The 15,790-nt window shown below is 31.1% G+C and overlaps 1 protein-coding gene across 1 annotated transcript; it reads right to left on the reverse strand.

The window, feature by feature from the left end:
* Positions 1-13,226: 13,226 nt before the first annotated feature.
* On the reverse strand, positions 13,227-14,415 carry LOC110623576. Its single transcript, XM_021768571.2, has 3 exons — positions 14,226-14,415; positions 13,808-14,134; positions 13,227-13,590 (listed from the first exon to the last, which is right to left on the reverse strand). The coding sequence occupies exons 1-3, from the start codon at positions 14,287-14,289 to the stop codon at positions 13,430-13,432; spliced, it is 552 nt and encodes a 183-aa protein (XP_021624263.1). The 5' UTR covers positions 14,290-14,415; the 3' UTR covers positions 13,227-13,429.
* Positions 14,416-15,790: the final 1,375 nt, after the last annotated feature.

A 15,790-nucleotide genomic window follows, 5' to 3' on the forward strand; every position in this document is an offset into this window, starting at 1 on the left:
ATTAATTAGTAAATTTTTAAAAATTTTAAGATATTAATTAATATTTTTTAAAAATTATAAAAATTAAATAATAAAATATTTAATAAAAAATTAATCAAAAATTTTTTTAAAAGGTTAAAGGATATTATAATATATTTTTTAAAATTAAAAAATTAATTAAAATTTTTTTTATAATATTAAAAGAAGAAAAATTTACTAATTTATAATTAGTTAGGTTAATTAAAAATAACGTATTAAAAGTAAAAAAAATAGGAAAAATTATTTTTTAATCCCTGAGATTTAACGTAATTAACATTTCTGTTCCTCTATTTTGGCGATCCAACACTTAAGTTCTTCACTTTCTCTTCCATTCAAAATCATAGTCTTTCCGTCCATTTAAGTAGTTTGGTCAAATATTCAAAGGTGAGAGATGACAATTTTTTCTAAAAATATCATTCTCTCAATGTGAAATCCCTATTTTTCTTTTATTTTATATTTTCTCCATTTTCTTTTATCCATCGTTAATTCTCCTCTTTTTTTCTCTCTTTTTTTTTTTTATCTTTCTTCTCCCTCGTATTTTCTCTATTTAGTTTTGACATTGTTGAATTTTTTTTTTCTCTTTTTCAGCTTTTTTCTCCCTTATATTTTCTCTATTTTTTTTTGACATTATTGATTTTTTTTTAATCTTTGTTCGCTCTCATATTTTCTCTATTTCCTTTTGACATTGTTGATTTTTCTTTTTTTTTTTTCACTTTTCCATCTTTCTTCTCCTTGAAACATTATTTGAGAGTTACAGAAAGAGTAGGAGTTATGGTGAAGAAAAGAAGAACAAGTAGAATAAGAAGAAAAAAAAGTTGCAGAAAGAGTAAGAGCTATGGTGAAAAAGAAGAAGAAGAAAAAGAAGAAGAAGAAGAAAAAGAAAAAGAAGAAGAATCTACAATGAAAAGACATTGGGTTTGGGTTTTGTAATTTTTAAATAGCGGAACTTTTAGTGAGGGTCAATTTTATCAATTCACGTGTCCCAAACGGCTATTTTGAACGGAATGACTACGAATTTGGACAGAAGAGAAAGTGAGGGACTTAAGTGTTGAGTCGCCAAAATAGAAGGACAGAAGTATTAATTACGTTAAATTTTAGGGATTAAAAAATAATTTTTCCAAAAAAATATTATTAAAAAATTTAGATTAATTAAATAGTATCGAATGGAATAAAACCGATTTCATTTAAATTATTTTTTTAAAATCAATTTAATTTTTATAAATTTTAAAATTTTAATTTTTAATTTTTTTTAGTTTAAATTTAAACTCAATTTGATTCAATTTTTTTTTAAAAAAAAAAGGCTTCTTGACTTTTTTGGCTATCCAAAAATGAAGGAATTTAGGTTAAAAATAACAATTGTACTTTTTATTTTTTATTTAGATTAAAAAATCAAAATGTTTAGTTTAATTATTTTGATTATTTAGCTAATTAAATTGAAATATTTGGATATATGTAGATAAAATTAAAAATAAACCAAATTGAATAAATAAAGGAATGAAATTGAATATTTAATTATGTAAAAAAACTTTAAATATTTAAGTTCCATTTATTTCATAAAAAATATTTTTTATATTTTTTTAATATTCAAAATATACAAAAAAATTTAATTAATAAAAAATAATATTTTTTTCTGATTAAAAAAAGCTATTTAAAAAAAAGATTTTTCTCTTTTGACATTTTAAAATTTTTATTAAGATTTTACATATAAATTTATTAATAAATTTTATTTTTTAAATTAAAAATAAGTTATGTTATTGTAAAAATATTTTTTAAATATAAATTTTTATATTATAGTATATAATTTTGTAAAATAAATAATTCTATCTAGAGCAATATTTTTCAACGATGTGAGAGTGTTATGACTCATTCAACTTATAATTTATTATGTTGACAAAATTAAATTTGAGAGTTAAAAAAAATTCTTCTGGAAAAGAAATATTTTTCTTATGATATTTTTTATGTAATTTTGAGGATTAATTAGTATAATAGTTAAAAATAATAAAACTAGAATAATAAAATTGAGAGAAAATTATTATTAGGTCATTAAATTTTTTAAAAAATCAATTTTTATCTCTATTTTAAAATAATTTAGTTAAAATATTTTTATATTTTATAAACTTTCTCTTTAATTTTTTGAATAAATTAATTAATAATTTTTTAAAAAATTATTAAAGACTTTTTTATTAAATAATTTTAAAATAATTATAATTCGATCATGTGACTAGAAAATATCACATCATTATTTCAGACTCTCAAATTAAAGTGCCTAATTATACATTATATTATTTTTAATAACTAATTAAATTTTGTTTTCTATTATTATAATACGAAATCAGGAATTAAATTTAATTAAAAATATTACCGTGAAATAAAATTAAGAAGAAATATTAATTAAATCAATTTTATTATAATTAATATAGCAATATTTAAAATTCAATAAAATTATTATAAATATATTGTTATAGTCCAATTATAGTATATGTTGTAGGTAAAATTATTAATTTAAGAATTAATAATTTCTTAATGATTTTATCCTAAATCAATAAGATGTTTTAAATTAACAGTTTTATATTTTTATTTTATTTAACATTATTGATTTTCAATAATAAATTAAATTAACTTATTCGTTTTGATAGATCTGACTAATTTTCCGAAATATGTATTTGTTATTATTTTATTCTAAATAATAAAATTATTTATTTATTTATATATTCAATTTATTTGAAAATGTTAAATTTTAAAATACTTAAATTGGCTAATATATATTTATTTTTTAATTTTTATTATATTTTATTATTGTTATTAATATTACATAACAATCGTTCAACATAAGTACAAACTGTCACCACAAAATAGGATGATAGTGGCAAAAATTTAATAAATAGAAAATGTGGCTTGACCCGAGAAAGATAAGATCCGAATATCCTAAACACCCGATTTATCATTAAAGACTCGTCATTCCTTCGATAGGACGAGTTTCAATACAAAATTATCGTAAAATAGGAATAGTTCAGCGTATTTGTAACAGCCCGGAAACCGAACTGCCACCGGCACTAGGATCCAGATCGACTTAAGGTCGCCGGGACCCGTAGTAAGCCTGCTATCCTGTCTGTAGACCTGTGAACTCCCATACATGATCATACATTTGCTGTAAAAACATAAAACTTTTCTTCTCTCCAAGGCTTAACCTGTGCATGCACTCTCTCTGTGCTCTACTAATCCCTACTAGAGCTCCTCATGGCTCTAGGCGGATCAATCTCATAATGTTAAGCCTGGTTTTACTCATAAACACACAACAATAAAGAAACATACATAAACTGATCATGTGACTCCACAAAGGGATTACAAGTCTTATAAATCAAGCACCATTCTATACACTGTACATATACATTATCTCTGTACAAATACATGTCCACACTAGCTATTACAAAACTCTGTACTCTTCCTGTACCCTGCTGAGTTCTCTCTGATCTCTGAACCTGCACAACTGAAGTTAGGGGAGAGGGATGAGCTACACGAGCCCAGTGAGTAGAATAGGCAAATACAGGTGATAAAACATGCTCTCATGGAATGCAACACATAAGCACATAACCTCGGCCGGACGGATCAAAACTCCCTCTATCTCATCTGGGGTATCTAAGTACCATGTGCCTGGTCCCCGTAGGGCTGTTCCAGGTCTTTATGCCTGGTCCTCGTAAGGCTGTTCCAGGTCTTTCCTCTGAGGGCTAATGAATCCTCACGAAGTCCGTGCCGTCTCACATAAGCAATGTACAAGGAGCAATGCCAAGTACAAGGATAAATGCAATGCATCATCTTTGTGTACACTAATGCACTCACCCTAAAGCATATTCATGATGCATGAAGCATGATAAAATATCAGTTCTCATATTAAAACATTAAGTTAATTTCCACTCACCTTTAGTTATCTCTGCACTGACTCTGCAGGTTCTGACACTGAACTCACTGCTGACCTCCCTGATTCCTCTGGTCCGTACCTACACAGGTGGACTCAAATGAGGGACTAAACTCACTCAAGAACATCTCTAAGAAACTCCCCAAAACCCCTCTAAACAATCCTCAAACCATCACATAAAACATGCAAAAGGAAGCTGGACAGGGCACTTTCGGCGGCAGGTTCGGCGGCCGAAACCCCACTCCAGAGACGAAACTCATGCATGTTCGGCGGCACCTTCGGCGGCCGAAGGTCTCGTCCAGAGACGAAACTCACACACTTTCGGCGGCCGAACTCCCTCTTTCGGCGGCCGAAAGTCCCTTTCTAAACCGAAAGCCTAGCTTTCGGGGGCAACCTTTGGCAGCCGAACTGCCTCCACAAAGGGTTCGGCGGCCGAACCTTCCTTCGGCGGCCGAACCTGGTTTTGCCCGAAGGGCAGAACCCTGCTCTGTTTCATGCAAACTTTGCCCAAAAACCTACAAACATGCATCTCAACTACTCCCAACTAGCATATACACATAGATATGCACAAAGGGGTCTCAAACTACTCTAAAACCCCAAACAAACACAGCACATAACACTTAATCATGCTAGAACACCACAAATCACCAAAAACCTCACCTAAACCTAACCATGCATACTACCCATACACACTTCATAAAACCTTTTAAAACCATCAAAGAAGCTCAGGATCTTCACTTACCTCTTACACAACTTGAGGATGAAGGATCCTAGCGTGGAGATATGAAGAAAAGCTCTTCCAAAGCTCCAAGCTTCAAAACTTGGTTCTTTTGCTCAAAACCTTCATAAATCACCAAAACTCTTAAAACTCTTGAAAGATTTGATGAAAATCATGGAAAACATGAAAGTCAACGTAGGAGAGGCTGAAACTCACCTCTGGCTGCAAGTGGAGGAGAAATAACCTCCTTCCACCGACCCTTGGCCCTTTTATAGGTGGCTGGCCAGACCACCTTCGGCAGCCGAACGTGAAGCCGCAACCATGCAATGTTCGGCGGCCGAAAGTTACCTTCGGCGGCCGAACCTTTGCATTTCTCCCTTGTTGCTTTTCTTTCAAAACTCAAGTCTTTGAACACTTCAAAACATGAAAACAAGTGAAAATACCTTGGAAAACATATGTCTTACCCTTCTCGAGGGTTCCGACACCCGAGATTCCACCGGACTACAGGAATTCCGATGCCGGACTCGAGCCGGGTATTACAGTATTCCCATTATGCGTGTAATCGTGAGATTTTCTACTCATTAGCAGGCAATATTCCTTAGCAAGTAGTCAACAATATCACTGCCGGTTTATCAAAAAATGTTATGTTTATCTCTATTTTTGTACAGTATAAAAGGGAAAGAATCATTTAGGCAAAGGTACATTATACTTGAACACTATTCAAGTTCTAATTAATTCATTACATTCTCTCTATTCTTCAATATACTGACTTGAACGTTGGAGTGACTACCGTGAGCATCCACTGCCATCTTACCTTTTCTTATTTGCAGGTCTAGTCAATCACAACACAACTCCTTTCTGACCACGTCATCAATCTAATCATCTTATATTTTCTTATTTGCAGGTCTAGTCAATCACAACACAGCTCCCTTTCGGCTATGCCATCAATCTAATTTCTGCAACATCATTGGTTTTGTTGCCGGAAAATCCTTTGAATTCTTCTTATTCATTTGGATTAAAATTGATCTCTCATTTTTTTTTCTTTCTAAAAAAGGAATCTTTCCTCTTTATCTCTTGAAATGGCAGAAATTTTAGATGTCACTACGGGAGGACCTGATAAGGGTAGAAGAAAAAATAAACGTGTAGCAGAAGACGTCCTATCTGTCAATCAAGAACCATGGACCAAGCAAGAGATAAGGTTGGGTCCTATTGAAAAAGTGATTAGATTCTTTCAAAACGATTCAGATTCTTTCAAAATGACCCGCTGGTCCCCTAAATCAACCATAGAGGAGTGGAAAGTCTGGGTAGATAGAGTTTGCGGGACTAGAGGTTCTGGAATAGGGATCCTATTGAAGTCTCATCTCAATTTAGTATAAAGTTTTGGCACGCAGCAAAGCTTGCCTTCAATGCCACCAATAATATAGCCGAATACGAGATTGTAATAATGGCCCTAAAAATTATCAAGGAATTAGGTATACAAAAATTTATTGTTTTTAGTGACTTAAAATTGGTTGTTAATTAGTGTTAGGGACAATTCAAAATCCGAGAATCGAATCTTGTCAAGTATGAGGAAAAGGTTCGGTCCCTAATGGAAATGATCAAAGATGGGTAGGGCAGCTGCGAACTTTATCAAATGGCTAGAGGCAACAATGAAGAGGCGGATCTTTTAGCCAAGATGGCAGTAGCAGGAGAATAACACTTAACCCGACCATTTCAGTTTGAGGAATTGCACACACGAACGAGAGAAGTGGAAGAGTCTTTTCCCATTGAGGAGGAGGAATCATGGATAACTACAGTATACAAGTTTTTTGTTAGTATATTTGTCTATACCATTATCTTGGACCTTTTTGTATGTCGTTTTGGTTATTAGTAAAAGAGGTTTTTGCTATCATTATTATTTATTTGCATGTTATATAATAATGATTAACATCCCTGGTTACTTATTATTATGTTGATAATAATAAAATATAAATAGTATGGTTATTGATTAATAATCATGAGATGATTATATATATGTTGATATAATTCAATAATTATAGATACTTGTTAGAGAACAAAGTATTGGATGGACCCGCACTGAGATCACTACATGGGTTATTGTCATAGGTGAATCTCAAAGTAGTTATGTCTTAATCCTTTGACTTGAGATTGTCATAGTTTTCAACATAAGGACTGTTATATTTTGACATAACCAAACATTGTCGTTACTCGGACAATCATAAAGGTTATGATTGAGCATAACAGAAATTATGTAGAGGATATTGAACAATCAAAATAGAATTTGTCCCTCTCTTTGGGAGAGATATCTTTTGAGCCCCTCGATAAGTGAGACTGAGAAATGCATGGCCGTACTTAAATGAATTGATAGTGTGTTCAATATCATTTGAATTTATCAGTCTACTTAGAGATCGAGAAATCATAAGTTTGAACATTATAAGTTTGACATTGACCATGACTTATGTTCAAATTAGATATCGTGTAACAAATGGATTAATACATGTTCTATTTATTAGGCTTTATCGGACTATCGATCCTCATATTAATTGGGTAGTCATAATATCTTGTTAGAGGCCGCTTATGATTTATGGGCCTTGTGGGACTAGGCCTATTGCCAATTAATGTGAGCCTATTGGGTCACACACAAGAGAACGTTATTGATGTGCTATGTCATATTAATGGGCTAAAAGCCCAAAGTCCATTAATATAATTAATAATAATAAAGTGTTATTATTATTAATATTAATTATTTATTATTATAAGATAATAATATTTAAAAGGATCTGCAGTCTATCTATAACTGTCACAGATAAAGGACTTTATCACATAAAATATTTGAGTATCTGCGAGATTGTAATAGTTTATTATGAACACAACTCTATCACATAAGATATTTGAGCATCTGCGAGATCGTGATAGTGGGTCATGAACACAACTCTTTCACGAAAAGAGTTGTGAAAAAATAAAAACCGCTTCTGCGAAGTGAAAGTAACGTTTTTGAGAATTCGTTTTGAGTTGTAGATCGGGAGCACATAGTTTATCCATCTTGAGAGCGCTAGCACTCTAGTAGGATAGAAGACATTCGTATGGATACCATAGAGAGTGTTCGTTGGAAAAGCAGCACCATCAGTCCGCAATAGTATCTTCTCATCGAGTCTAACAAGTTAGTCTCGTATCCTTCTCTTCGAAATAAACAAAGCACACGGATCCCGAAAAGGAAAACAGAGATTTTTAATTTTTCCACTGTGTGTTAGGATTGCAGTAAATCTCTGGGTTTTCTAACATTTTTTACTCAAGATGATATTCCAGTCGATGAGTTATCAGCCAAACAAGTAATAAAAAAGTCTTTTAAATACGCACTAATTGATGGTTGGTTGTACAGAAGGTTCTCAACACATCCATAACTGCGGTGTGTTATAGAGGAGGAAAACCAGAAAATCCTCAGGGATATCCATGAAGGTGATTACAGGAGCCATGAAAGAGCTCGAACAATCACTCGGAAAGCATTCAGATAAGGGCACTACTGGCCGATGGTAATTCAGGATGCGAAGTAGCTTGTCCAGAGGTGTTGAAAATGTCAAGTACATGCAAACATCCCGTAGACCCCGAGAGAAATAAAGGTAGCCATTGGCAGTCCTTGGCGTTTGTTTCAGTAGGGGATAGACATCATTAGCTCATTTCCTAAGGCATCCGAGTTAAGAAAGTTTGTAATCGTGATGATAGATCATTTCAGCAAGTGGGCCGAGGTTAAGACAATATAGTCCACCACCACCCAACAAGTGATTCCCTTCGTCAGCAAAACATATTCACTCAATTTGAAATACCAAAGATAGTGATCACCGATAATAGAACTCAGTTTGGAGGCTCCAGGTTTAAAGACTTCTACAAAAAAAAAAAAAAGGAGAAATTGATTTAAGGTTCAACTCAGCCTATCACCCTCGGACCAATTGTATGACTAAGGTAACAAACAAGATCATCCTACAGGGATTAAAGAAAATGCTCGACCAAGCCAAGGGCAACTTGCCTGAGGAGTTACCCCACATATTATGGGCATACAAGACTATCCCTAGGACAGCTACAGGAGAAACGCCATTTTCTCTTGTATATGAGGCCGAGGCAATCATCCCTGTGGAAATCGAAGTAGGCAGCTTTAGAACACAATACCCTGAGATTTCAGGAAATCTCAGAGAAATACAATTCTATGTGGATCAAGCAGAATTCCTACGAGAAAAGACCGCAATTAGAATGGCGGTTTACAGAAATAAGATGTCCAGAATATTCAATAGTAAGGTCAGACTATGTGCTTTTAATGTGGGAGATCTACTCCTTAAAAGAATAGATGTAACGAGTGGTAATGCCGACTCTGGTAAGTTGGGTGAGAATTGAAAATGACTGTTTAGGATCTCGAAGGTTATTCACCCGGATTCATATAAGCTGGCTAAGTTATATGATCGAGTCATTCCCCAACTGAAGTATTTGTAATCTAAGAAAATTTTATCAATAACAAGTTAATGAGGTATTTTTTTTCACATGTTGTGTTCTTCAGTGACAAAGAATGATGAGATTTCTTTCCTCAAAAAGACAAGAAAATGCCACGAGGTGAGTTCTACCAGAGCAGGTCACAAAGCAAGTTTGCTAGACCATCAGAGCATTGGTCCCACTAAACAAGGCCACAAAGTGGGTTTCTCAAGGCTAGGTTACAAGGCAGGTTCCGCCAAACTATCCGGGCATTGGTCCCACTAAACAAGGGCACAAGGCGATTCCGCCAGGTTAGGTTACAAGGTAGGTTTTGCCAGACCATCCGGGAGTTGGTCCCACTAAACAAGGCCACAAGGCGAGTTCCGCTAGGTCAGGTCACAAAGCGGGTTCCACCAGACCATCTGAGCATTGATCCTACTAAACAAGGCCATAAGGTGGGTTCCATTATACCAAGTCACAAGATAGGTTCCGTTAGACCATCCGGACATTGGTCCCAATAAACAAAGTCACAAGATGAATTTTGCTAGGCTAGGTCACAAGGCGAGTTCCACCAGACCACAATCAGGACGTTGGTCTCCTAATCCAGTAATCCCTGCCAGACAACCATGAGGCAGGTATACTAATCCCAAAAAATAAAGGTGTCAGTTAAAGATTAATGATGATAAGGCGAGTCTTACAACCAAGCATCAAGACGAGCGACTAGGTGAAAGCCCCTTATTGCAAAATTTCCTCAAGCAGGAGTCCACCAAGCCACGAACCTAGGTAGTAATCCTATTTTACAAGAATTCTCTAAATTATTTTATATTTGTTAAAGCGGGCGCTAAGCCTTGCAAAGTAAATGTGCTTTAACCCCTTTTTTTGGGTAAAAAATGGTGGTCACCCGATTCATAATTCGATTGAAAAGTAACCTCATAGCCAATTGTGTAAATCGTTGATAGCAACAAGGGAAACAAATAAATGTCTAAGAGTAGATATACAAAATACATATTTTTATTACAAAAAATCACAATGGGATAAGGAGGACTTCAGCAAGTCTCTATTACATCAAAGGGTTCTAAAAATCTATTAGCAGAGACCCAGTTAGTAGGATTGACTTCGGCCTCTCGACCTCATCCTCTAGGAAGATATCGTTTGAAAAGCCGCATGAAAGACCATTTCTCCAACTGCTTTCTCAACCTGGCCCTCGAAATCAATCTTGCACAATCCAACCCTCCTCCTTGGGGTCATGGCGCTGAAAAGCCATTATAGCCAGACTGATTGTGGTCCTCAGGGCTAAGCTGTATGTGTGCACCTATATGAAGACCCGTCTTCAGCTGCTCTTCGAAGGCCATGATGATGTCCTCCACACAGATCTGTTCAAGAAAAAAAAAATACCCCATTCATGTCGGTCATAAATAAAAAAGAGAAAGGAGGGATCTTATATAGTGGCATAACCACTAAAACTTTAAATATGACTCGAGAAATAAGGCAACTATCGTAACCAAGAGAAGATAAAACGATGCAAGCAGTAAAGGGTAGTCAAATTGTGCCACGAAACCGAAAAATAAACTGTCACCTTCAAATCTGAGAATCAAAGACTAGCAGAGGACCTTTGATGTTATATAATAATCACTCAAAGTAAGCCACGAGCTATTACCACAAGATAGGGCCACGTGGCAAGAATCTAATAAATGGAAAACGTGGTCGACCTGAGAAAGGGAAGACCTGGGCACTCTAAACACCCGATTCATCATAAAAAACTTGCCCTTCCCTCGACAGAGCTAGTCTCGATACAAAGTTACCATTAAATAAGGACAGTCCAGCGTATCTTATTACGCCTGTATCGTGAAATTTCCCACTCATTAGTAGGCGATATCTCTTAGCAAGTAGTTGACCACATCACCGCCAATTTATCTGAAAATGCCATGTTTATCTATATCTTCTAACAGTATAAAAGGGAAAGAATCACAGAGGCTTGTACACAATTCTTGAACACTATTCAAGTTCTAAGCAATTTATTGTATTCTTTAATATACTAACTTGAGTATTGGAGTGGCTGCAGTAGGCATCCACCACCTCCACACCTTCTCTTACTAACTTTCGATCACAGTAACATCAGTTAGTTTTAATAAAAGTTTAAAATATATATTGCTTTTATGATATATTTAATGTACATTAAATTATATTTTAACTTATAAATATTGTTTGAAATATGAATATATTTATGTATAAAAATTCATTAAAAATTAAAAAAAAATAACTAAAACATTTAAATTAAAAAAAATTAAATTAGTATTTTAGCCTAATTATAGAGTTACATAATTTTGAATATATTTAAATTTACTAATTATATAATTTTTATATTATTAAAAGTAAAATACTCTTGAAAAATAATACTTTTATTTTATATTTATTTATTATAATAATATTAGAAAATAATTTTTACAAGAATTGTCAAATAAATATTCACGGCTAAAAATTGTTGGTGATGGATTAATTAGCTAAACGTTTTGGGACGAATTATTACATGTTATTAACGGTGTTGTTATCCGATGCTAAAAGTTATTAAAAATATATTATTTATCGTTAAATGTTTTAGTGACAAATTAATATATATTAGTAGCAGTATTATTATCGCTATATTTTAATAAAATTGATATAAATTTAATTATATTTTTATATTTTTACTTAATAATTAAATAAATCAATTTTAAATTATAAATTAATTAAATCATGCACGTGTAGGTTTAATCTGATAGTAAGTCTATGAGAATAAATCTAAAAATTTCAAATTTTATTTTTTTAATTTTTAATTTTCATTTAAAAAAATAAAAAAAGTCAATTAGACTTAATAAAACTTATTTTCTTTTATTATTTATAAGATATCAAATATTTATCACTAATATAACACTCTTTTATTTTATTTTTCAAATATGAATTTTTTATTTTAATTATTTTAAAAATTTTTATTTTAAATTTTAATGAACTTAATTAAATAGAATTTCAATATTAAAATGTTTCTTCAACAAAATTAATCTTAAATAGAATATAAATATAGTTACTAACCAAATTAATTGTTTTTAAATAAAAATAAAGATAAAAAAAATTTGTAATTATTAAATCCATATAAGGATTTGTTTACAATTCAAGATATTCCACTCCTTTTTCCCATTTATATAAGAGTTAATAAAAAAAAATCAATTTTTTTAAAATTTTTATAATTGTACTATATACTAATTTAATTATTAATTAAATTTTAAATTTCATGTCTCAAATATATTCCACCATTACTTTTATTATTAGTATCTAATTCAATTATCATGTATTTATATTTAATTATAATAAATAAATTTAAATTAATGTTAGAAAAATTTGAACATTTTATTATTTTATATGCTTTAAATTAGGTCAAATGAAAAAAAAAAGATTTTCTAATTTTTAATTTAAAGTTACTAATATTTATTTGTAATTATTTATATTTTTGAAATTTTAAATTTAAATTCATAGCAATCGCAATATCGCATATTTATACCTTACTAAATATTAGAAAAATTAGAAATGTTTGCCTCTGTGAATTTTTACTTGCTTCTCTTCATTTTAATTGAACTAATTAAATTTTTAAGTATAAAAATTATATTATTTTATAATAATTATTTATTATTTTTAAAAATTTAAACTATTTAAACTCACAGTTTTAATCTAATGATAAATGTATAAATAAATCTAAAAAATCTCATATTCTACTATCTGATTTTTAATTTCTATTTTAAAAAAAATTTAATTATTTATACGAATAAATTAAACTTAATATTAAAAAATAAAAATATGATGTTTTTTTTCTTTTAAAATATGAATTGATGAGGTTATTAAAATAAAAAATATTCTCTTTTTAAAGATAATATTTAATATTTTATTTCAATTAAAATTTCAATATGTAAATATTAAAATATTTAATTAAAAAAATTAATATTTTCAAATAAAGTATTAATTGAAAATTAATTAGCCTGATAGCACTCATAAATAAATATATTAATCTTAATATAAGTAATAATTCTCGGTAAATTGAACTCATAGTTTTAATCTAATACTAAGTGTATCTAAATAAATATAAAAAATCTCAAATTTTACTATCAAAATTTTCGGTTCTATTTCAAAAAAAATTCCCAGCAAATTAACCCAACAAGAGCAAATAGCAGCAAAAGGAAAATCCAAATTTGCTATCTCAATCCTATTTCTCAACTCAAATTTTATTACTGATTGACTTCGCACTAATAAATTTATAATAAAAATTTATAAAGAAGCCATGAACAGTGATTTAATTTAATTTAATAAATAGGAGCAGGAGCAGGAGGAAAAGCCCCGGTGAAAGAAACTCTTGACATGTCACTGCCAACTGGACCATAGGCTGCTCCTGAGCTCATCAATTGCATCATAGAACGGCGGGGATTGGTCCTCACTGCAGCACACAGGTCCGGCAAAAATGCACCTGCATGGATCCAAACATTACCATAACAATAATTAAGATGCTCTACCTAAATCCCTGAAATTGGAATATTCATTCATTAATTGAGAATTTTAGCTCTTTGCTTCTCTTTCCTTGAAATGCAAATGCACCAATTTCACATGCATACGTTATATATTATCGGACTTTAAATTATACGAAGAAAAAAGGATTCAAGGAAAAAAAAAAGTTAACAGATTACCTTCGCCAGCAGCCAAATTGAAGTAAAGATCGACAATATTGGGGCATCTGAGGTAACAAGAAGTAGAGCAAAGCTTGGAAGAAAACTGAGGTTCAAGAAGTGAATCAGAAGAAATACCAACAGAGTTTCTATCAACTCCACAAGCTTTTACACACTCATCTGTCTCTATATGATCTGCCAGTCGCTCCACGATAACCTCCGATGTCCTACACAGGTACGCCACCTTCCCACTTCTCTTCAAATACGTCTCCAATAGGCACCTCTTCCCAGATGAGGCTATTGAAAATGCGCACAAATCCTTGGGCAAATCGTCGCAGAAAATCTCACCTAGAAGTCAAAATCACAACAGCACAAACAATTCTTTAACCTAAATTGAAAGAAGCCACAAAAGAAAAAGAAAGTTATTAGTAATAATTACCAAGTGCTGCGCGAAGGAGGAGGGAGGAGAGAAAGAGAAGCAGAGGTAATTTGGGAAGAGCCATGGATTGGGGAAATGTGTTGGTCTCTTGTGAGTGAATTGCTGAGAACTGACAAAACAGTCGAGAGGGTCTTGTGAGAGAGAGTGAATAAAGGATGGTTAGTTTATATAGGAGAAATGGAGAAGAATGAGTTCTATTAATAGAATGAGCAATGGGTTATATTTAGTTACGCGTTTACTTAGCAGGTTACGGTCTCTTCTCTTGCTTCCCCTTTGATGTTGATGCAAACCCATCTAAGACCACATTTTCCTCTGTTTTTTTTTTTTTTTTTTTTTAAAATTACTGTAAAATTATTGAGAATTGACCTTATCTATATTTTAATTAAATAATATTTAAAATTGTATTTTTCTTATTCATCTACCTTCTTCATTACAATTAATTATATTTATTTTAATCCCAATAAATGGGCGGAGAAGATTTTTCTTTAAAAATCCTTCATTCCTCCCAAATGATTAAAAAAAAAAATTATAAAGATTGAATAACCATGAAAGAGCATTATCTTAATTTATAAAAATTTGTTTTTACTCTCCAGTTTTAGTGTGAGGGAGCGACCCATGTCAACGAAGCCTAGCTAAGTCTTTCATGGAAGCAACCAAGAAGCAGGCTATAAGCAAGAATTTTCCAGTCTTTTACATCGGAGTTTCCTCTACGCAATTTCACCTTATTAATTACCAGTGAAGCTTCTGAAACTTTGCAACCATAAAAATTAGAATGAATCACTCACGACTTTCATTACTTAAACAAATAAATGAAAACATTTAATTTGTGAAATTTATGTTCATGGTTGAATATTGATTATGATTTATGTATAATAATTCATGTATTCAGTATTTTATATTCTTTGTCAGAAGCAAGCTTTAAAATTCAAAACACTATCTTTTTTTTCTTAAAAATAAATAATAGTCATTTTTATTTGCCAAATATAAATATATTATAAAAAATATTTTACAAAGAAAATTATACCTAGCTTCCAAAAGAAGTTATCTTGACATTCACCAAATTATTTCCTCAATATTAGAGAAAGATTAAAAATAATAATAATAATAATAATGGCAGATTTTGAATGCTCTAAAGGAAGTACAAATTCATCTTACTCTTTTAGATTCTTAATTTTCAGCTTTATTTTCTTTACACTTTTCTTCCTATTCTCTCCCACTATTTTATATTTAAATTACGTTTTATTAAAAAAAAATCTAAATATTTATATTCATTCATATTTTATATTTTAAATAATATAATCAAATATTTTCTATTCATCACAATTTTAATTAAAAGTTTTAAATTAAATATAAAAAAAAACAATAACATACCGTATAATCCTTAAAATTTTATATTATATTTTACAGAAAATATTTTTCGTATGCACGGCCATAGAAATCTTTCATATATTTAAAAGTTTAAAAAATTTAATTAACGAAAAATCTGATCAAAAGAAAAAATAAATTATTTTTAAAAAAAATATTTTTTTCTTCCTAAACAAGAAAGTCATTTTATACACTTTAAC

Source organism: Manihot esculenta, chromosome 9 (assembly GCF_001659605.2).
Source record: "Manihot esculenta cultivar AM560-2 chromosome 9, M.esculenta_v8, whole genome shotgun sequence".
NCBI classification, from domain to species: domain Eukaryota; kingdom Viridiplantae; phylum Streptophyta; class Magnoliopsida; order Malpighiales; family Euphorbiaceae; genus Manihot; species Manihot esculenta.

Excerpts from the sequence above, each read along its gene's own strand:
- LOC110623576 (XM_021768571.2), bottom strand. The coding sequence starts at position 14,289 with ATGGCTCTTCCCAAATTACCTCTGCTTCTCTTTCTCTCCTCCCTCCTC. Across the intron at positions 14,135-14,225 it reads CCTCCTTCGCGCAGCACTTG|GTGAGATTTTCTGCGACGAT; the intron begins GTAATTATTACT and ends TTTGACTTCTAG. Across the intron at positions 13,591-13,807 it reads CAATTTGGCTGCTGGCGAAG|GTGCATTTTTGCCGGACCTG; the intron begins GTAATCTGTTAA and ends GGATCCATGCAG.